This window comes from Miniopterus natalensis, chromosome 14 (assembly GCF_054644295.1).
Source record: "Miniopterus natalensis isolate mMinNat1 chromosome 14, mMinNat1.hap1, whole genome shotgun sequence".
NCBI lineage: Eukaryota > Metazoa > Chordata > Mammalia > Chiroptera > Miniopteridae > Miniopterus > Miniopterus natalensis.
Genome location: NC_142094.1, coordinates 15,416,336 through 15,439,030, shown reverse-complemented (window position 1 = coordinate 15,439,030; position 22,695 = coordinate 15,416,336). Strand labels below are relative to the sequence as shown.

The 22,695-nt window shown below is 51.1% G+C and overlaps 1 protein-coding gene across 1 annotated transcript; it reads left to right on the top strand.

The window, feature by feature from the left end:
• Nucleotides 1-8,817: 8,817 nt before the first annotated feature.
• On the top strand, nt 8,818-15,805 carry PPIF (peptidylprolyl isomerase F). The gene is made up of 6 exons (XM_087824130.1): nt 8,818-9,012; nt 10,485-10,515; nt 11,028-11,116; nt 12,890-12,986; nt 13,507-13,582; nt 14,804-15,805. The coding sequence occupies exons 1-6, from the start codon at nt 8,818-8,820 to the stop codon at nt 14,937-14,939; spliced, it is 624 nt and encodes a 207-aa protein (XP_087680256.1). The 3' UTR covers nt 14,940-15,805.
• Nucleotides 15,806-22,695: the final 6,890 nt, after the last annotated feature.

Genomic DNA, 22,695 nt, shown 5'->3' with positions numbered 1-22,695 from the left:
TAAGTGACAACTGGCCTGGATGAAGAGCTCAGCACCTGTGGCACGTAGTTGAGTCTTACTAGTAGCTGCTTAATGAAGAGAGTGAATGCAAGAGTGAGGGAGAGAAGAAGGGACAGTGACCCAGGACCTGGCAGCCTGGCACTCTGCTTTCACATCTGGACCGTGCTGGTCCCCCAGCCTCCGTGTGTCCTAACTGTGCTGGGCCATTTAGGCTGCTAGGCTGGAGACCTGCCTCACTCTCTCTTGAATCTGGCTCTGGCCCTGGCCCTGGCCCTGGCCCTGGCCCTGGCCCTGGCCCTGGCCCTGGCCCTGGCCCTGGCCCTGGCCCTGTCAAAAGGATTAGGGTCCTGCTGTCAGAAACCCTGTTAATGAACGACCATCACCTGCCAGTGGAGACTCCAATCAAGTCTTCTGCAAGACCCTACCACAGGTGGGTCAGGACCTCCACCCTTGCAGGCCTTCTCAGATGCCAGCTGATGGTTTAGAGTCTCACATATCTGCCCATCCAGGGATGCTCAGTGTCACTGGATTTCCTCTATTGCAGTCCCATCCCAAGGCTCATCCCTGACAACCCTTTGTGTGCCTGGAAGAGTTGGGAGTCCTAAGCTTGAGAAGTTGAAAAGTTGAGAAGTTGAGAGGAAGAGTTCAGAAGCCCTGGAACTGGGCGAGAGCATGGACAGAGATAGAGAGAGATGTGAGAGAGACACATTGCTGGCTCCTCCCAGGTACGTGCCCTTGACTGGGAATCCAACCGGTGACCGTTCAGTGCATGGGCAGACGCTCTAACCAATGAGCAACCCGGCCAGGGCACCACATTTTTCTTATAGTTCCTTCCATTTGCTTCTATGCTGCAAACACTTTGGGCCACTTTGAAACCAGCAGCCGTGCACCAGCATTCTCCTCAGGCTGTTATGGTTTCACATTGCACTCACCAATATGCCAACAAATGACTTGAGGTTATGCTCTGCTCTTTCTGTTCCCCAAGCAGCCCCGACCCAAGGGAACTAAATCAGAGTCTCAGGATCAGAAGGAATCTCATGGGTCACTCGGTCCCATCACCCACCTCAGTAGGAAGCCTCCCTATGGCATCTCTGCTTGGTGTTTCTCACACACCTCCAGCCATAGGGAGCTCACTGCTTCAAGGCACTGTTATGTGAGATTGCTGGTTGACAGAAAGCTTTCTCATCTAAATAAGCCCAAATCTGGTTCCCTGCTGGTCCTGCTTCAGGCTTATGGAGCCCCACTGTGTTCTCTGTTTAACATCCCTATGACCCTGGACTTGGCATCCTGTCTACCCCTCCCCCTTCTCTAATGAACAGACTTGTTAAACTGCTTTGCACATCCTTGAATCACAGGGTCCCCTGCTCCCCTCCCCGGCTGCAGCTTCTACTGAACTTGCTGGGGCTATCCACGAGCAGCTGAGGCATCCGCGGTAATCTCCTGGTGCACTCAGACTAGTCTAGCACCAGGGCCTGTGACACGGACATGCTGTCTTTGGAATGTAGCCTGTGGGTCATTCGAATTTTTGAGCCTCTGCTCCCAGAAAATCTGAGATCTTTGTTACATAAATTGAGGCCTCTCCAACCTGACCTGTACCTGCTGACATTTTGTACTAAAATTCAGCAGCAGTAGTGACAGAGGAGCCAAGTTCTGGGATTAGGCAGAGCTGGGCCAAATACAGGCTGCTCGGCCACTTAACCCAAGGGAAGGCCCGTGTAACCTTGGATAGCTTACTTCCGTCAGCTTTGGAGACCTTATTATTTATTTATTTATTTATTTAATATATCTTTATTGATTTCAGAGAGAGGAAAGGAGAGGGAGAGAGAGAGAGAAACATCAATGATGGGAGAGTCTTTGATGGCTGCAGCCCGCAACCCAGGCATGTGCCCTGACCGGGAATCGAACCCCGATCGCCTGGGTCCTAGGTCGATGCTCAACCACTGAGCCACACCCGGCTGGGCAGGAGACCTCATTTATAAAGAGCAGATAACACTAGTTCCTGTCCTTAAGGGCCATGTGCGGATTATTTTTCTTATTGTTATCAAGCATCTAAGACTGTAGCACTTGTTATTATTTTTAATCCTCACCTGAGGATATGTTTATTGATTTTTAGAGAGACAGGAAGGGAGAGAGGGAGAGAGAGAAACATCAATGGGAGAGAGAAACATCTATCGGTTGCCTCCCATTCGCACCTCAACCCGGGATCGAACCTGTAACTTAGGTATGTGCCCTGACTGGAAATTGAACCCACAACCTTTTGTGGGTTGGGACAACGCTCCAACCGACTGAGCCACCCAGCCAGGGCTGTAGCTCTTATTTTAATTGGAATAAAAAACAAACATATGCCATCAATGATAGGCAATATCAATTAGAAGGTAGGCAATGTTGATCAGAAATAGATTCAGAATATTACACAGGTCTACAGAAGAAACATCAAAAAAGGGAAAAGAGCCCGGCCGGGCATAGCTCAGCGGTAGAGCCTGGGCCTAGGATCCAGGAGATTGCAGTTCAATTCCCGGTCAGGGCTCATGCCCGGGCTGTGGGCTCGATGCCCAACAGGGGGCGTGCAGGAGGCAGCCCATCAATGACTTTCTCACCATTGATGTTTCTATCTCTCTCCCTCTTCCTTCCTCTCTCTGAAATTAACAAAGATATATTTTTAAAAAAAAGAGAGAGAGAGAAAAGAAACTGCAGAATAGCAGGCTGTTAGCCTCTCTGCAGCCCCTGGGTGGGGAGCCCAGGGCTCAGCCAAGGTCTGCCCAAGCAGCATTTTAGTCTTGGCAAAGGCTCAAGCCCCACTCCTCTGGAACCTGGCAGTGGGGGCCTCTCCTTAGGATAATGGTGCCAATCAGTGCTGGTAAACTGAGGTGGAGATGGGGCTGTGCTTGACCTCTTGGGACCTGCCCACCAGATCCCTTTCTTATTGACTCTGGGCGGGAACTGTGTAAATAAATTCAGTGTTTATATGTTGCTCACCTGTATAAGTAGAAGTCAATGGCAGATTCTCTAGGGCAAGAAGGCCCAGTGGGGGACAGTGCAGACTTTGGAGCCAGCAGACCTGAGTTCAAATCCAACTGAACCACCTGGTATCTGTGTGGCCTTGGGCAAGTCATAGGTTCCCTCTCAGCTTCAGAGCTGTGATCCGTCACATGGGGTCCACAGTCTCTGCCTTGCAGAGTTGTCACAAGGACTAGAAGGGGTGGCAGATTTAAATCACCAAGCATGGTGTCAGGCGAGCTGGAGAAAAGGCTGCATGGAGGGGATGGTATCTGGCCTAATCCATCTAAAGAGGCACAGCTTGGAGCCCATCAGCTCCTGGAAGAAGACACACAGCCAAGGGCCGATTGGGAAGAATCAGGCTCCACTTCGCACAAGAGTGACCCTAGGTGAATCACTTACACTCTCTTGGCCTCCAGTCCTTCACTTGTAAGGCAGGAATAGCAATGTCCACTCGGTAGGTGGGGTCCTCCTGCGGATCAGGGCCATGTAGGCAAAGTGCTTCATGCAGGGCCTGGTGTGGAGTCATAGTGTGAGGTACTGTCCCTTTCTAGAGGCCACTGAGATGCCACAGCCACAAACCCAGCCCAGGCTCTCTAGGCTCCGGGCTTTCACCTTCAGAGGAATGAGGCAGAAATAGCACATTCCAGGTCTTCACCGAGATAGGCCAACCCTGTCTCTCAGGGCCAGTTTTCCCTGACTGCCCATGAGGTCTTTGCCAAGAGTGGCTGGTGACACAGCCAGCTGAGAGGGCAGGCCAGGGATGGCCTGCGTATGCAGCAGTGAGATTGGGCTTGGCCTTTGATGGGGACTGGCTGAGGGCAGGATGCGTGTGTCTTAGGCATCTAGTGCTGCGAAGCAAATGGCCCCAACACTGAGGGGCCTTAAACAGCAAACCTTTATCACCTCACAGTTCCTGTGGCTTAGGTGTCGGATGTGGCTTAGCAGGTGCCTCTGGCACGAGGTCTTTCCAGAAGTTGTAGTCAGGCTGCAGATTGGGCAGCAGTCACCCAAGGCTCCTCTGGACCTGCAGGATCCACTTCCAAGCCTGCTCACAGGCTTCGGCAGGCTGTGGAAGATCCATGTCCAAATCCCTCACAGTGTGGCTGGCAGGACTTGATGCCTCACCATGGGGCCTCCACGGGCTGCCTGGAGTCATAGCATGGCAGCCGGTGAGGAGAGAGAGAGAAAGAGAGACAGAGAGACAGAGACAGAGAGAGACAGACAGAGAGCGCCAGCCCAAGGCAGGAACCAGTCTCTTTTCAGCCTGCTCTTGGGAGTAGCGTCCCATCACTCCTGCAGTAGTCAGGCTGTGAGGAGGGATTAGGTCAAGCCCACACCCAAGGCGAGGGGCCTACACCAGGCCATGACCACCAGGGCAGCACTGGGGCCATCTTAGAGACCACCTGCCTCGGAGGGGTGGGGAGTGGGAAAAAGGTGCCATCATAACTTTGTTTATAGAGTGGAAAGAACCCAAACCCAGTGTCCCCAGCTCAAATGTTGATCGTTGTGAAGACTGGGACTGCTGGTCACCTAGCTGGTTAGAGCCCCAGCCTCCTCCTCCTCTATCAGGTGAGATAACATCCAGCCCAGCCGACCTCAGGCCAATGGTGGATCAAAAGATGGGTGGCTGTGAATATATTAAGGAAGCCTCCAAACATTACACACCAGTTGGTGTAAGGATGGGATGGTTATATTAAGGGAAGTCTTGGGTGGACAGTCATAAAAACCACCTGTAAAATTCCCTCGGGGGCATGCTTTAGGGCTCATATCCATAGGACACGTTACCATTCACTCAAGATCAGCCTTCCCACTCCAACTCTGACCCCTCAGCTGGCCTGGGCTAGGTGGCATCCATCTGTTCAGTCATTCATTCATTCAGTCGCTGCGGCCCTAGTATGTTCAAGGCCCTTCACCATGTCATCATGTCATTCTTCTTAATAAGAACAGCTCTATGACACAGGCGTTACCAGGTCCTCTTCACAGGTGAGGAAACGGAGGCTCAAAGCCCATAGCAGCCTCCCTGCGCTCACACAGCTACATGTGATTGAGTCCAAGTGTTTCCTCCTTGGTCAGGCCACACAGACCCCGCCCACAGAGCGTCACCCTCACCCCAGCCCTGCGGCACATCACCTGGCTTCGCTTGTATGGAGCATATACCACTGTCTGAAATCATCTTCTTTCTTTTTGCTTTCCTTAGTTTCTTTTCTTTTGTTGTTGTTGTTCTCTCTCCCTTGAGAAAATAAGTCTGCTTTTTTGTCTAATGATTACCCTTATTTCCAGTGCCTAGGAAACTGTCAGGCACACAGCGTGGGTGCAGACAATAACTGTGGAGTGAATGGATAAATGAGTGAATTCATGACATGGGAAGCCAAGTCTCCAGCTGAGTTCTGCCTGACTCCAAAAACCATGCTTCTGGGACCCAGTGTTGGTTGACAGTCACCCCTTCCCCCAGGGCCTACCTCCAAAGTCCTTCCAAACGCTTCCCTTTGGTGTCAGCTTCTCGGGAAGCCTTCCTGAGCCCCCAGGGCCACCTGGACCACAGTGGACAACAGATACACTCAGCAGGCTGGCTTTTCCAACTCTACTGTGACCAAGTGGGCCATGCAAGAGCCAGGTGCTGGAGGGGGTGAGCCCTGTCCTGCTCTGATGGCTGCCTCATCCAGGAGCCCATACGGTGACTTTTCAAGCCCAGCTGGACTCTGGGAGTTTCCCCAGACCATCCCCTTTGGGGGCTCTGGTCACTGTGCCTCCACTACTACCACCAGGCCCTGAGGAAAATCTCCCCTGCCTGCCTCTCCCTGCCTCCCGCTGTGCTCTGTTCAGAGCATGCTCTAGCCCAGACCCGCCGTGGTTCCTGAAAGCCAGCAGAGAGAAGCTAAAGCATTCATACTGATCTCGTGAAGGCCGGTGATGCCACGGGGAACACCCCAGAGAGCGCAGCGTTCACAGTGGCCTGTCATCAACCTCTGCGCTCTCACCCAAGAACCTCTCTTCCAGATCCTTGTCAGCTGCCCGTGACAGACGCTCTCCCAGACCCCACACCCTCAAATGGAACCCAGAGAGATGAAGTCCAAGGCCTCCTTCTACCTAAGGCACACTGTCCCACTGATGACACTGGCAAGGATCATTCATGAAAACCCCACCCTGTGTCCACCCCCAGTCCCTCCTGGAAGGCTCTCCAGGACACCCAGAACTTCATAGCCCAGGACGACCACAACATTCGCTCCTGCCGTGCACATGGGCGCCTGGAGAGGCTTGTTCACAGCACCGATAATCACATGCACTGTAACTGCCTTTCCCAGTCTTTGTCCTTCTGTATCCCTAGGGCAAAGCTCAGATCTGGCACACAGCAGGTGCTCTGAAAACATGTCTGCTGAATCATTCTTGCGGAAAGGACCCCGGCAAGAGTGGTGGGGAATTTTACCTTAGTCCCAGTACTTCTGGCTGTGTGACCACTGTCCCTCTGAGCTTCGGTTCTCTCATGTGTACAGCGATCAGAGCTTGCAAACTACTGGCCCCAGAGGCCCCACCCAAGTTATAAATATGTTGTTTCTGGTTCATTCAGTGTTTAATTTTATTTTAAAATTAGTTCTCAACATTTAAAAATTGGCCCTGTGAGGTCTAAAGACTGGTGTTAAGGGAGCCATAGGTGACAAAAACCATTAACACCCTGGATAAGAAGCCACTTGGGCTGCGTAATGGAGAACCTGCTGTTCCTGAGGGTGACACAGAGTCTATAAATAGCCTCAGAGCCAGGTGAGTGCTGATATCTACCTGTCTCACCTGGGTCACAAGTCCTCAAGGGCTGGGCACTTTTCAGTTTATAGCTCAGCCCAGGGACTGTCCCTCTTCCTGATGCCACTGAAGACAGTACAGGAAGATGACTGCACAGCTGAGCCTAGGGGGAAGTGAAACTTTTTTCTTTGGCAAGAAGGTAATGATGATGTTTGATTTTCTAAAGAGGGTAGAAGGAGTAACACGAGTGAAGGAAGCTGGTTCTTGGTCCAGGATCCTGGGAACAGGGGCATTGCACCACTGATGGATCACCAGTTCTATCCAACAACGTCAGACCTCAGCCTGGCCTCAGGATCCCCTGTGATTGCCACCCCCATCCCCCACCCCCCGCCTCTTCAAAGCCTTTCAGCTCATGTTCAATATCACAGCTTTTACTTGAAAGTGCCCTAACCTCTCCCAGCTCTGGGCTGCCTTTTGCTGATTTCTCCTCTGGAATCTCCTCTCCACATCTTTGTGTCTCGGCCCCTCAAATGTGAACTTCCTAAAAAGGGCCAAACTTGCATTCTCATGAGGCTAGGACACTCTGCTTTGACCTCATGACTTTGTTTTCGTCAGCATTTTGCTGTGCAAACCCTTGCCAGGAGTTGATTCTGTCTAGTCCAAGCTCAAGTCCACCTGACTCCAAGGCCCAGCTTCCACCCTCTTCTCTGGCCTCTCAGACCTCTGAGCCCCTGCAAATGAGACCCATTGCTGTCTGAGCCCCAAACCCTGAGCAAAGACCATTTAGACTCTGTCCATCACTGATGCTTGTGGCATAGTGCTTAATAGCTGACAGATTTCTCCCTCTTGTTCATTTTATCCTTGGAACAGACTGGAAAAAGAGCAGAGTGAGGATTATCATCACACCCCTATTCTTCAGAGAAGGAACTGAGGCCCTGAGAGGTCTAGGAGGACTGGTGGTGGGGACTCCTGGGCTCTCCTAGCCCTGGACAGTGCCTTCCTCTCCCTGGGCCTAGTTTCCTATCTGGAGGGTACAGGTGCTGGCCCAGATGCTCCCTTAGGACCCCTGCCTGTTGACCACTCGCTATGGGCCCTCCACACCTCGCAGGCTCCTGTGAAGTCCACCTCAGCATGTGGGGTCGATTCCCCTCCCCGCAGCCCCCCCCCCCCAGTTCCCTTTCTCCTCTGGTTTTGCTTTGTCACTTCTCCCTGCATGCCCTATGCAAGGGCCCCTGTGCCGTGTTACCCGCAGATCCTGTGCAGTCCACGGGAGGCCTGCTAGGGGTGAGTGGGGATGGGAGGGGAGCCAGTAGCCCTGGTTGCCCCAGGACTGTCAGTCTGTAGGGCTGAAAAGGGGAGTCAGACCCAGTCCTGGAGGAGGGCTGGGGCCTGTGGGAGCGGGATAGGCCCAGGCAGAGTCTAGTCTTGCAGGAAGATCTGATCTCTAGAAGCATCTGTGGACAGGACAAGCCTGCGGTCACCATGGGAAGTGTCTCCTCCTGCCTCCCCTCACTCTAATCCCGCCTCTCATCTCCAGCTTTCTCTGACTGACTCTCAGTGTCACTATTTCCCTTGGTCTGTCTGCAGCGCCTATGGGGGGAGAGGCGGCCTATACAAATGTAGACTTTTGTTACAGCTAAAAACATACGGAAGCGCATATTTTGCACTTAACTACGTTTTAACACTTGCTCCCTTTTAAAATTTAATCTATTGGGACCCTCACAAAATGGAACCAGCCTTCTTTTTGCGAGGTTGTGTCCGTCCATCAGGTCTCCCGTTCTATTGAACTTCACAAGACTTCATGCTCCGCCACCCAACTCGTCAGGCTGCGTTACCCACCGAGGCCGGCAGAGGTCGCCCGCAGACAGGCCCGAAGGGGGCGGGGCGGGCGGGGCGGGGCCACGAGCCCAGCCGGCCAATAAAGGCCGCGGCGCGCGGCGGCGGCGCCGCTTTACCCGGGCGCGCGTGACCTTCGCTGCCGGCGTCTCTGCTCCCACCGCGGACTTCCCGTCCCGTCCCGACCCGACCCGAGCCGACCCGCGCCGACCCGACCCGACCCGACCCGACCCGACCCGCGCCACTATGCTCGCGCTGCGCTGCGGCTCCCGCCTGCTCGGCCTGCTCCCCGCGCCGCGCCGCCCGCCGCTGAGCCTCCCCGCAGCCCGCGCCTGCAGCGGCGGCGGCGGCGCCCGCGACCCGTCCTCTTCGGCCGAGAACCCGCTCGTGTACCTGGACGTGGACGCCGACGGGCAGCCGCTCGGCCGCGTGGTGCTGGAGGTGAGAGCGCTGGGCCGGACCGCGCCGGCCGGGGGTGGGGGCCGTCCTCCGGGGAGCCCTGGACCCGGTCCGGCGCAGTGCCTGGCTCCCTGGGTGACCTTGCCTCCCACTCCCGGGCTCCGGGCCTCAGTTTCCCCCCCTGTGAGAAGGGGCATCGTATTGGGGAGGTCTGGTCTCCCCTCGGAACTTTGGAGACGTGGAGGCGGGGCGCAGGGTACAAGAGGGCTCAAGGTCAGGTCGCGGACCGAGGGCCTGGCCGCAGGAGCCCGGCCGGGGTGGGGGCGGGGCCCAGGCCTCCGGGGGTCGGAACCCAGGCGGGGACTAGCAGGTGGCGTCGGGGTGCGGGGTCCCGCGCGGGCCTGACTGGGCGCTCACGTGGCCGCCTTTGCAGCGGCGAGCGGGCCCCGCCCCGCCCCGCGCCCGCCGTCGGGCTCCCTGGCCGGGGACCCAGTGCGGGCGCTTGGGGCTCGCGCGGGGCGCGCTGGGCAGGCCGCGGGCTCCAGCCGCCGGGCGGACCCCGGGGTGGCGTCTGGCCAGTGTGCCGGGCGCCCCGTTCCAACCCCAGCCACCCTTCCGGGGGCGACACTAGTTCCTGCACCTGACTCTTTGGGCCTTTTTATTTTTACTTTATTTTATTTTTTTAAAATATACTTTTATTGATCCTTAGAGAGAAAGGGAAAGGGGGAGAGGGAAACCGCGATCGGGCTGCCTCCTGCGCGCCCCCTACTGGGGGTTCAGCCGGGCACGCGGGCATGTAGCCTCCCACACCCGCCAGGGCTCTTTGAGCCTTTTTAAAAAAGTAAAAACATTAAAAACAAGAAGTAAAGAGTCCTGAAGGTAACTGAGTGGGAAGGTAGGAGATGTTCAGTGTAGCCCTCAAGCTTGGCCCTATTTTGAACAAAGGGGTCTCAGTTAAGCCTCAGTTTTCTCTTCTGGAACATGGAGGGCACCGCTCCTGCTCTATTTATTTTAATGGTTTGGCACCAAGGTGGCTTTTGAAGCTGGGAGACAAGAGGCCGGCTTGGATGGGGCTCCAGCCTCCTCTTACCCCCACCCCTCTTGCCCCTCGCTGAGCCTCAGTGTCCCATCTACGCATTGAGGAGGTTGGACCAGCTCCTCCCTGGACCCTTTCTCCAGGCCCTGAGTCTGGTGCTTTGGGCCCAGCTGTATGTAGTTGCTCTGCCAGTTCTGCCCCAGAGGAGCAGGTCAGGATGTGGTATTGTGATCTCTCCTGACACATTAGGAAACCGAGGCTGCCTCCTCCCACTCAGCCTTGGGTTCAGGAAGCATCTGGCAAAAATGATAGCTGCTTAGGCTGCCTCCTACATAGGGCTGGGAGTAACAGGAATGGAGTGGCAGCTAGTGCTTTCTCAGTCTCCTTGGCCACTGTGGAGGTTGGGTGGTGAGGAGGTTCCTTTCTTCACATGCCTCTGGACTAACCATCTTTTCTGGTCCCTCTTCTCTCCCTACAGCTGAAGGCAGATGTTGTCCCAAAGACTGCAGGTGAGACAGTCCCTGGGGCCCTCCTGAGTCTCGTCTAGGTGGGGGAGAGAGGCATGTGAGGTGGGTGGGCTGGCAGGAGTCTGGGCAAGGAGACCTGGGACTAGGCGAGAGTTCCATGTGTGGGGCAGCCTCCTGTCACTCGGCCTCAGTGTTGGCCCTGCCCATCTGTCTGGTAGTAGCCTCAGCATCAATAGAAGGCACATGTAAATTTCCATGGGACAATTTCCTCCCTCCTGGTGCCCAGTGTGTCAGGCTGGTGGCTCACAACCTTGGACTCCCTGCCTTGCTGACCTCATGCTGGAACAGCTAGGATTGTTCATTCTACCACCGAGGTCAGAAAGGGAGATGACTTGTCCCAGGTCACACAGCCAGAGCAGACTCAGGGGCGGGCCTACGGTCTTCCGTGCCCTGCTCACCTGGGGGATTAGAGGGGATGCTGGCTGGAAGAGGTGTCACCCCTGGAGTTGAGTTGAGGCCTGCCCTGTTGACCTGCTTCTCCCTTCCACCCTCAGAGAACTTCCGGGCCCTGTGTACCGGGGAGAAGGGCTTTGGCTACAAAGGCTCCACGTTTCACAGAGTGATTCCGTCCTTCATGTGCCAGGTACTGTGGCCCTCACTGCTCAGGTCCCTGTTCTGTAAGTGGGGTAATAATGGGGGCCACTTCACAGGAGCGTTCCGAGGAGTAATGAGTGAGCATGTGCCTGGTTCTTGGAAATTACTGAATGGAGGGCAACTCTAATTACTCTCTTGACCTGTCCTCTCACCCTGGGAGGCTGGGACTTGTCTGCACTGCCTTCGCCCTTCCCTGCCCCGGAAGTTAAGCAACAGGGCAAGTGGCAGGATGGCCCTGCCCATCTGGGTTAGGAAAGTTGAGCCTGTGGAGGGAGCACTGGCGTTGAGAATGGATGTGCGTGGGAGGTAGCTCTTGCGGCTTTAGGGGACTAGTGTACTCAGTCTCTGGGTGCCCCTGGCCTGAGCCCACAGCCTGGGAAAAGAGGAAGAGGAGGGAGGAGGGAGCATGAGCAGGAACATGCAGGTCTGGGCTTGGAGCGTCTCTGCATAGAAGAGCATCTCGGTTGAATGAACATCGTCTTTAGTCATGTGTCCTGCCCATTTGTCAGAGACATTAGTATTGCTGTGTCAGAGGTTTAGGGTAACTGTCGACATCAGGAACTTTCCCAGGGATCAGGACTCGTACTTCCTTGGGGATTGTCTTCTGTTGGGTCAGAACCTGCTAGGTCGGGGGTTTGTGTCCTGAGGTCAGCAAACCCAGAGGTAGGAGCATGGTCGCCATGACCTTTTTGAAGCTCCTTCAGCCTGGAATTCTCTCCCCCATTCCCTCCACCCCAGTGGCTGTAATCATATGGTAGTAAGTGGCAGTGGATTGGGGCTGGGCTTGCTCATGTGGCAGATATGGCAAGTGCCACAGGAGGGGCAGGCTTGGTCAAGCCCTGTAGCTTTTTGCCTCAGAGGCTCCCAGGAGCTGAAGTGGGTGTCCTGAGGCAGGCTGGGGACTTCCAAAGCTGGAGGGCTCTCTGAGGCATGAGGTGGCACCACTGGGGGGACCCAGGCCAGGGTTTTGAATTGTACTTCTTTGGGCGACACCTTATTGACATTTGTGGGTGCTTCATCTCAGGAAAATGGCAGCGTGGCCATGGCCTGGGGCTGGGGTCGACCGCACCATTGGGCTCTTCTGGCTGTGGAAGCTTCAGGCAAGCTCTGAGGAGGGAACCATCCCCAGGTGGACTGCAAGGCAGAGGGAAGCCACTGGGCCTGGCTGGGGAAGCGGAAGGGGGCTCAGCATAGGGAGTTGGCTCTGTGCCAGCTGCTGCTGCTTCCACAGACCAGACGTGGGCTCAGGGCCCTGGACACCTCCCTGTTTATCCTGTAGGAGTGTCAGATAGGAAATTCTGGGTCACTAAGAATCCTATCATAGGTCGCTGGGTCCTTTGAGGATTAATTAAAAACTTGCTTAGACAAAAAGTGAATTATTCAGAAACCAGGATAGTTATTATCAGAAAAGATTTAAGCTTATTTTAATTATTTTTTTCCTTATTGATTTCAGAGAGGGAGGGGGAGAGAGAGAGAGAAACATCAATGATGAAAAAGTCCTTGATCGGCTGCCTCCTGCACGCCACTTACTTGGGATCGAGCCCACCACCTGGGCATGTGCCCTGACTGGGAATTGACCCTTGATCTCCTGGGTTTATTTTCCTTATTCTATTAGTCCTTATATAATTGGACATTTTTTGACCCCTTTCCTGAAGGGCCTCTGGCTGGGTGGGCCTTGGTGGGTGGGCGGCTTGCCAGTGCTGCAGCAGGTTCCCCCTGCAGTCTGGGTGGCAGACACTCAGAAGGTGCTCTGTGCTCACAGGCTGGCGACTTCACCAACCACAACGGCACAGGGGGGAAGTCCATCTACGGAAGCCGCTTTCCTGATGAGAACTTCACACTGAAGCACGTGGGGCCAGGTGAGTGGGCGCCGCATTCCCTGGTCTCAGTTCCCCAAGCTTTGACCCCACCTCTGCCGTGCCCAGCAGGCCCGGGAGGCTGCAGTCTCGTCCCTGATAGTGTCCTATCATGCGCCTTCCTTCCCTTCAGTGCTCAGTTTGTTGGGTTTTCCTTGAGCTTTTTCTATTCTGAGCTCTCAATTTAAACACAAACTATCCTTTGGGAACACGGTAAAGGGAGAACCTTTGAGCCAAACCCCAGCATTGTATCACCTTTAAGACCCAAGGTACAGTGTGGAAAAGTCTAGAGTCAGGTGGGGGTCCTGCTTTGGCTCTACCATGAGAGCTTCCACAAGCCCTTTCCTTCCTCTGGAGCACAGGCCCCGGGAACTGGGTGTCCTCAGGGCCTTGTTCTCTTCAAGCTCCAGGCTCTTCAGAGTCAAATGTCCTCAATGTGGTTTCAGCCATCTGCTCTTTCGAGTCACTGCCCAGGTGAGATGCTTCCTGGGGCAGCGTGGCTCACCCCTGCCTGGTTTTGCAGGAGTCCTGTCCATGGCAAATGCAGGCCCCAACACCAATGGCTCCCAGTTCTTCATTTGCACTATCAAGACAGACTGGTGAGTTCCCTGGTCCCAAGCATGAGGGACAGCCTTGCAGCTGGAGGAGGGAGGGTGCTTTCAGAGGAGGGTAGTGCGAGGCTGAACTGTCTGCTTTGGGACAGTACTTCACCGGGGCTGTGCCTGTATGAGAGAAAGAGCGAGTCCCTGAGAGGACCGAGGGCGAATGTGGGCATTCTTGGAACTCTGTCTTAATTAGACTTCCAGTTGTCACTCTCAGCTGGAATTTTCTCAGTGTGTTTTGCACACACATACAAAGTACATGTGGGAAATGCTGCCGAGCACAGCAGGGCTCGAGATGGCCTGTCATAGAGGCCCATTTGCCTGGTGTAAGCTGTTGTTTCCCAGGCTTATCTTGACCGTGGAATGCTCTTGGGAAACACTGTGGTAGACAGTTCAATGTCACACCTCCAGGTAGCTCCAGCCCTTAGAGCCCTCCTTCCCACAGGATTTTAGGGATGTCTTCCCCAGTACATTTTTCCACTAAGGGATAAGATTCTCTGCCCAAAGCCCTGGGGCATCTGGGGTTGAGGGGACAATAGCTGGCCAGGGGCTAAGACTTAATAAAGCCCATTTCTGATGACTTTAGGGAGACCGGGGTGAGGGGTAGACACTAGTTGTCTCTGGCCTCCAAGCCAGAGGGGCCGTGGATGTCAGGCTGGGCAGATCGGTGCTGGCTCTGCTTGCTCTGTGCTCCTCCATGAAATCCTTAATGGATCTTGCAGTTCTGTCCTTGGCTGTAGCCAGTCGTGGCCTTGCTGGCACCAGACTCAGCTGCTTTGTAGATTCTTGGACCTCTCTCAAGTTGAGAAATGCTCAGGACTTAGTCTCACCACACTTGTTACCTTGGCTCTCACCTCATAATTCATGACAGTTAAAATAGTTCCACTTACACAGGCCTTTTCTTTCTTTCAAGTAGTTCAATATCCTGTTATCTCCCTGAGCAGAGCAAGAATAACTCAGTTTTCATAGATGAGGTCACCAGGCACGGCCGCACAGTGTGGGGGAGGCAGAGCGTGCGCAGGAAGGGGCAGCCTTTGCTGTATTGGGGAGCTCAGCAAGGCTTGGTACTGGGAGCTCTGGGGAACGGCTCCAGCTTCTCGGGGTGCGTTCCTTTCAGAATGGCTGTTTTGGTAGGTAGGTCCATGAGCAAGCGACCATGATGTTGGCTGACGTTGCTCTACTCTCCTTTCTGTTCACCTGGCTCACCTGTCCTCACAGGTTGGATGGCAAACATGTTGTGTTCGGCCATGTGAAAGACGGCATGGATGTTGTGAAGAAAATAGAATCCTTTGGCTCCAAGAGTGGGAAGACGTCCAAGAAGATTGTCATCACAGACTGCGGCCAGTTGAGCTAACGCCCTGCTGCCAGGGTACTGCGCCCGCAGCTGCTGCACCCGGTGTTCACTCACCCAGGGGGCTGCCCGGGCTCCGGGCGAGGATGCCCCGCAGAGCTGCCTGTGCTCCCTCCATCCGCCATGTGCTCGAGGAAGGCGTCTCAGCAACCCCAGACCTCCCCAGGACCCACGAGACTGTTTCAGTGCCCACCCTTCCTCATGACTGTCTCTGGACCCCCGTTGTGGACGTCACATCGCTACCCCTCGGCAGGCATTGGCTGTGACTGTGCAGCCTGAGTTCACATGTGCCTTGGGGGGTGATAGGTTAGCTTCCAGTTCAGATTTGTGCCTTTTCCTTGACCAAGGGGGAAAGCCAGTGCTACAAAAAGGGCTGTGATATGTCTATTTAATGATGTCTTCCTAATTGGAATAATTTAATTAACAAGACTACCTGGAGATGAAGCTGTGACACTAACTCATCCCTGCTGTGGTGTGACCTGAGTTTAGGCCCAGGCCACAGAACTCCGGAGCTTGGCCTCTGGACTGCAATCCGTGTATCTGTGAAGGGTCTCGTGGCCGAGGCCTCTTTGTCCCGCCCCTGTGAGACCTGTCCGTTTGCTGCTGTCATTTCTGGAGAGTGTGGGATAGAAGCAGATGAACCTGGGAACCAAGCCATTGTGAGCTGAGCTAGCAGATGTGAATTCCCCAGTGGAAACGGAAATGGCCTGAGGGTGCTGTGGGCCCTGGGGAGAGTAAACATGTATTTCCTGGTGGGCTCAGATTTTTCTGTATTTAATAACAAATCTACTGGTTATGTATATAGTAGATTTCAGGGACATGTAGTTGTGTTCACCTTAAATGTGAAAATAAAGCCTATTTTCTATAGACTGGTGTCTGGTGGTTTTAGGGAGCTGTGTCTGTGTCCTGCCTTTACTGAGTTGCCCTGTGTCTGCTGCTACACTGAGGGTGTTTCCAAGGACTGTCAGTCACCCCAGCGACCATGAGGGTGTTACTGTCATCCTGTTCTATGGGTGAGGAAATGGTCTCAGAAAAGACATCAACACAGCCTTCCCAGGAGCACTGGTTCCACCCGCACCCCAGCTCTGCCTCTCAGTGACTGAGCCTCACTTTTCCTTAGCTGCACAGGGGGGAACAGTGATGCCCACCTTACGGGGTGAGGGTCTGATGTGCTGCTTATAGAGAGCATAGCACAGTGCCTGGCACATCTTAGTAACTGAGCGACAAGGATGATGACATTCCCACGTGTCGGTTATAGAGAAGGATCTAAGGTCATCTAAGGTTAGGCGTGGGCTTCACCGTCCAAGGATAGCTTCTAGGTGTTTCTGAATCCACAGGGAAGGCAACTCGGGGGTAAGAGGAAGGCAGAGCGTCCTTAGACAGCCAGCTATGGCACGGTCCACACAATGGAATCATTCTAGTCACGGTGTGAATACAATTGTTTCACCCGGGTTCCTCGAGTCAGGGTGTGTGGTCACATGTCCGTGTAGTCATTGTGCAATCAGAGGCTGGATTGGGTCATTGGGAGTCCAGGGTGGTGAGTCAGGTTTCGTGACATCACAGGTTGCCATCACTGAAGTCATGGCTGGATTGAGTCACTGGGAGTCCAGGGCCATGAGTCAGGTTTCGTGAGGTCACAGGTTGACGTCACTGATGTCATGGCTGGATTGGGTCGTTGGAAGTCTTGGACAGTTTCCGTGAAGTCAGTTCAGTTGCATGGGTTGGGAGCTCAGCCAGCCTAGCAGTCTTTAAACAATGAAGCCTTAGGGGGTCCTCAAAGTAGAGCAAGGGGGAGACAAGGGCAGGGGCCCCTGAACCCTATTTTCAATCAAGCATCCTCCATTTTTTGTTACTCGGCTCCGCATGAAATTTCATTTGAAGAATGGAATCTTGAGCTGACTAATAATAATAATTGGTAATTGCTCACCCAGTCCAACATTTTACAGAGGGGTAAACTGAGGACCCAAGAGGAATCATAATTGCCCAAGGTGAGCCCGTGAGTCACCAGGCAGGGAAGGGGCTGGGACTCCGGACCTGCCAGTTCTGAGGCCAGTTTATGTGGAGGTCTCTCAGAATGCACAGGCCTGTATCCTCGGATCACACACGCTCTGAGGTCACAGCTTCAGTCCCTGCAGTTTTCTCTTGACCTCTGGGGACTTTAGGGGAGGCAGAGGTGCCATTTTCAAGTTTGAGGTACGCCCTTTGAGGTGTGACCTGCTTGCCCCGCAGTGATTTCTGAGGGGTCACCATCACAGAGCCTGTGGGCTTGTGTTTATTTTCACAGAGCATTTCCTTTTAAATGGTGTGTGTGTGCACATGTGTGTGCATCCAGTGGAGTCTGATGTGATGGGGACACAGCCAGTAAGCAGGAATTTTCTAAAAACGGAGTTTCCTTAAAATGGGGCTGTTTACTACAGTTCTCTCCCCAGCACTAGGCACAGGGACCTGAGCCTGGTCTTATTTCCTATACGAGCAGGAGCCTCAGTAATATGCAAATCAGACACTGACGGATTGCTGGCACGAGGTCCCTTACACATGAATGAGACAGTGAGCCATGCGCCTGTTCAGAAATGTAAGCACGTGTGTAAAGATCTGAAATCACCTTTTTCTCAGACACTGATCATTCTTCACAATGACATCACTGAAGTATCATTTACATGCAGTAAAATTAACACATTTTAAGTGTATAGGTTGATGACTTTTGACAAATTCATACACTGAGTAACCACCACCCAATTACGTTACAAAACATTTCCACCTCTCCAGAAAGTTACCTGTCTGCCCCTTCCCAGGCAGCTACTGAACTCTATCACTACAGATTAATTTGCCTATTCTAAGACTTTTTTTTTAATCAATGGAATCATACAAGATTTACTTTTTGTGTCTAACTTCTTTAGTGGCGCAGGTGTGAGAACATGGAGAATTTCGTATCCTCTGGGCTCTGTGGAATGTTGGGCCGTGAAAAGGGATTGACTATCAATGTTTCTCGATCTGGTAAGGCCTAAGCAAAGCTTCTAGGAATCATGGGGTGCCAGTAGAGCATGTGATCTCTGGGCGACCCCTGAGACCTACTGAAGACAGATCTCTAGGATGGGATCTAGGAATTTGAATTTTAAAATAACAATTCTGCTAAAGTGTGAATATTTGAGTGTAGGCCTGAGCTGGAAGACGGAAAAGGAAAGGCATGGCTCACCGCTCAAGTCCTTGTTTCCTTCTGGACACATGTTTGTTGTACGCTCTGGGGATCTGAGTGAGACCCTCCACTTAAAAAAGATGCCTCATTTGAGTCCTAACTCTTGGATGGTGGGTTGGTTGGTGTGTTCATCCCAAGCTTCGTGGGGACTGTTGGCTGCTGGGGGCTGCTCTTCCATGGCACTGGGAAAGGTAGCTGCCCACTCCCTCAGCCTGTGGGGCTGCCTTTGAGGGGAGGAATTCCTACGATGGTGGCCTCAGGCTCTTCTTTTGCCACCAGGAGGAGGGTCTGGCTTGGGTGGGCCCATGCTGGAGAGAATTTCTCAGTGAGTGAGAAGTGAGGGCCAGAAGTCAGACCCATGTTCAAAGTCCACTGAAACAGAGTAGGGAGAGAAAGTCTTGGTTCCACTCTACACCCCTGATCTGTTTCAGCCTTTAGAGACTGTCCAGAATTATGATGGTGGTATTATTATTTTTTTTTAAAAAGGAATATTAGATAAGTTGGACTTCACCACAGTTAAAATTTATAGTGTTTATGCTTCAGAGGATACCATAAAGAAAATGAAAAACACCCCACACAATGGGAGAAAACAAGTGCTGCTGGTGGAAAATAATCTTGGCAGTTCTTCAGATGATTAAACATAAAGGTAATGCATGACCCAGCAATTCCACTCCTGAGTATGTACCCAAGAGAAATGAAAACATGTCCACACAGAAACTTGTACACAAATGTTTATTGTAGCATTCTTGATAATGGTCACAAAATGGAAACAACCCAAATGTTCATCAGTGGAAAATGAATCGACAAAATGTGGCATAGCCATCCCGTGGGATCTTATTTGGCTATAAAGGAAGGAAGCACTGATCCATCCAAGGAACATGGATGAACCTTGAAAGCATTACGCTAAGGGAAAGAAGCCAGTCACCAAGGCTACACAGTATTTGATTCCATTTATATGAAATATCCAGAACAGGAAAATCTATAGAGACAGAAAGTAGACTAGTGGTTACCTAGGGCTAAAGGGGGTGAGGTGAGGGGAGGTAAGTGGGTGACAGCTAAAGTGTACATACCATAGGAGTTTTCATTAATGGGATGGTGAAAATGTTCTACAATCAATTGTTCTGATGGTTGTAGATATCTGTGAATATACTGAAAGCCACTGAATTGTACACCTTCAATGGATGAGTTGTATGACATGTATTTCAATAAATCTGCTTTAAAATCTGTATTAGTAGTCTCTTTTTTTTTTTTTTTTTTTTGTCCATGTAAGCTGTTCCCTCCAGAGTCCTCTCCTCTTCCTCTGGAAAATGCTGAGATTTGACCTCATTATGGAAATGGTTGTGGTGGGTCTTGGGCATCACCTTTGAAAGCATCTATTCCAGGTGAAGATATGATAGTATTTTCAAGCAAATAAGCCCATACAGAAAGACAAGCTAATTCTGGCAAGGGAGGAACAGAGTGACTTGAGGGTTCGAGTTGTTTGTTTCATTTGGATCCAACGAGATGTCCCCATCACAAATTTCAGGATCCCATTCTTTCCCATCAATGCCCTTTCACATGACAAATTTATTGAGATTGTGAATTCAACTGATGTTGTAATTCATCAACCTACATAATTAAATTTCTGTTTGATTTTAAGCAATATCAGTCCGGTGTCTGCAAGAAGTCAGAAAATCTTTTAGAGTTGTAATGGAAGCTTTATGATCAGACCACAATTTAAGCTGAGAATGAAAGGACATGAGTTTGTCATTTTCTTTTGGTAAGCTATCAAGCATGCTCAAAATCATTCATTCCACACCACAGTCCTTACGGTCATCATCACTGCCATTAGCAGTCAAGTGCTGCAGCCACCTGGCCTCCCAAGGCACATTCTTCACTCATCACTTAATCACAGGTGATAGACAGCATGATAAATTGTGATGTCACTACATGCCGTACATTACCAGAATTCCATTTCTCATTGGCAGATAGTTCAGCCCTGTCTTGAAGTCCAAGAGCACAGCCAAACAAATCCCTAAATCCCATCTTTGTGGAGTTATCTCCTAGGACCGTTTCCAATGTGGATTCTGAATTGGATGGGTCCGAGCAGGATACTAAAACAACAGAGTAATTCCAATCGAGTAGCTTAACATAAAAAATTATTAACCATAACATGAGTTTATCTACTGAGGGAAAATGAGAACGTTGAAGAATAAAGTGTCCCTCCAGCGCCCTCTACTGATAGAGTTTAACATAATTTCAGGTGGCAATTACAATATCGCAAACAGCAATGGAGGAAGATTTAAAGTTAAGAGAAATGGACTCATAAGTGGTGCACTGAGCATTGCTTTCTTAACCAATCTGATGATCTCTACCATTCAATTAAATATTTAGACCATTTATGTTTAACTTAATTATCAATATAGTTAGATTTAAATTGGCCATTGTGCTATTTGTTTTCCCTTTGTCCCATCTGCTTTTTTTCCATTTTTGCTTTCTTTTGGAATGAGTTTTTTTCCTAAATGATTCCATTTTATCTTTATTATTGACTTACTAAATTTAATTCTTTATTTTATATTTTTAGTGGTTTCTCTGGAGTTTACAATATGTAGTTTAACTTATTATTGATTACCTGCAAATGATACTCTACCACTTTACATGTAGTGTAAGAACTGGTGGGTCAAATGGCAACTCGATATTTCACATTTTGAGGAAATTTCAAACTGTTTTTCAAAGTAACTACAAATATTTTACATTTCCACCAACAATGTATGCGGGTTTCAATTTCTCTTCAGTTCACCAACACTTGTTATTATCTGTCTTTTTTTATTCTAGTCATTCTAGCAGATGTGAAGTTTTGGTTTGCATTCTCCCAGTGACTAATGATGTTTCGAATCCTCTCTTGTGCTTATTAGCCATTTGTATTCCTTCTTTGAAGAAATGTCTATTCAGATCCTTTGCCGGTTTTTAAATTGGGTTGTCTTTATTGTTGAGTTGTAAGAGCTCTTTCTATGTTCTAGATACAAGTCCCTTACCAGATACATGATTTGCATATATTTTCCCATTGTGTGAGTTAAGTTTTCACTTTCCTAATGGTGTCCTTTGAAGCATAAAACTTTTACATTTTGATGAAGTCCAATTTACCTGTGGTTTTAGAAATTACCATATGCTTGAATATCCCCACACTGTGTTTCAAAAAATAAAATAAAATGAGTCGCCCAGCCAGGCTTGGCTCAGTGGTTGAGCATCGACCTAGGATCCAGGCGATCAGGGTTCGATTCCCGGTCAGGGCACATGCCCGGGTCGTGGGCTGCAGCCGATCAACGACTCTCTCATCATTGATGTTTCTATCTCTCTCTCTCTCTCCCTTCCTCTCTCTGAAATCAATAAAGATATATTTAATAAAATAAAATCAGAGTCTTTGTGGAGAGCTTTGGAGCTCTCCTGTTTTATGGATTGGTTCCCTTCCTGGGCAAAATCTCTGAAGCACCACTCTGGAAGCTGGGCATGCAGCATGGTAGCCTCTCATGCTCTGGGCTTACTTCTCCTGGTATGGAACCTGTGCCCTAGAGTGAGCTGGAGCAGGGGAGACTAGAGCCTCAGTATTCTTGACCTGCTCTACCTGGGGTAGAGCCTCCGTCTTATGGGTGAGGGCTGGGTGTAGGAAAGAGCCCCCATCCTCCCAGCCATACTCCTGCAGAATTTAGCCTCTTCAACTTGAAGGTGGAGGAGATTAGAAATTCTATTGGCCTACCTCTCCCACCCAGATATGAGAGCTGAGGGGAGGGAAAACCTCATCTTCTTGGTCACCCCCACCTGCTGAGACGCTTCCACCAAACTGAGCTGGAAGTGGGGGTGTAGGGAGTAACCATATGCCAAACGCCTCCGACTCTTGTTGCTCTTACTGAGTTAGTTTAGTGAATTTTCCTGAATAACTGTTGTTTTTTTTTTTCATTTGCTCTATGCTCTTAGGAAAATTTCCAGGGACTTGAAATGATTTGGCTTATTTCACAGGGAAGTAGGTACATGGAGCTTTTCGCACTGCCTCCCGCAAGTGGAACTTCACCCTTTTTACTTTTAAGTTATTTGTATCTTTATATTTAAAGTTGGTGTCTTATAGACAGTATATGATTGGGTATTGGATTTTTTATTCTGATAGTCTTTGCTTTTTTTAAAAAAAAAATAGTTTTATTGATTTTAGAGAGGAAAGGAGAGACAGAGAGAGACAGAAACGTCAGTGATGAGAGTCATTGATTAGCTGCCTCCTGCCTGCCCCCTGCTGGGAATTGAGCTCGAAACCCCGGCATGTGCCCTGACCGGGAATCGAACCCTGAGCGCCTGGATCCCAGGTCGACGCTCAACCGCTGAGCCACGCCCGGCCGGGCCTGATACTTATTTTCTATTCATGCCGTAGTCCTTTGATTCCTATTTCTTTTTCTTTTGCGTCCTTTTGGATTGAGTTTTTTATTATTGCATTTACCTTCTCTCTTGGGTCATTAGCTGTAATTCTTTGCTGTGTTGCTTTAGGTTTATAGCATACATTTTAAACTTAGCACAGCCTGCCTTCAAGTGACATTGTACCATTTT

Coding starts and splice junctions, on each gene's coding strand:
- PPIF (XM_087824130.1), top strand. CDS start 8,818: ATGCTCGCGCTGCGCTGCGGCTCCCGCCTGCTCGGCCTGCTCCCCGCG. Junction 11,117..12,889: donor TTCCGTCCTTCATGTGCCAG/GTACTGTGGCCC, acceptor CTGTGCTCACAG/GCTGGCGACTTCACCAACCA. Junction 13,583..14,803: donor TGCACTATCAAGACAGACTG/GTGAGTTCCCTG, acceptor CTGTCCTCACAG/GTTGGATGGCAAACATGTTG.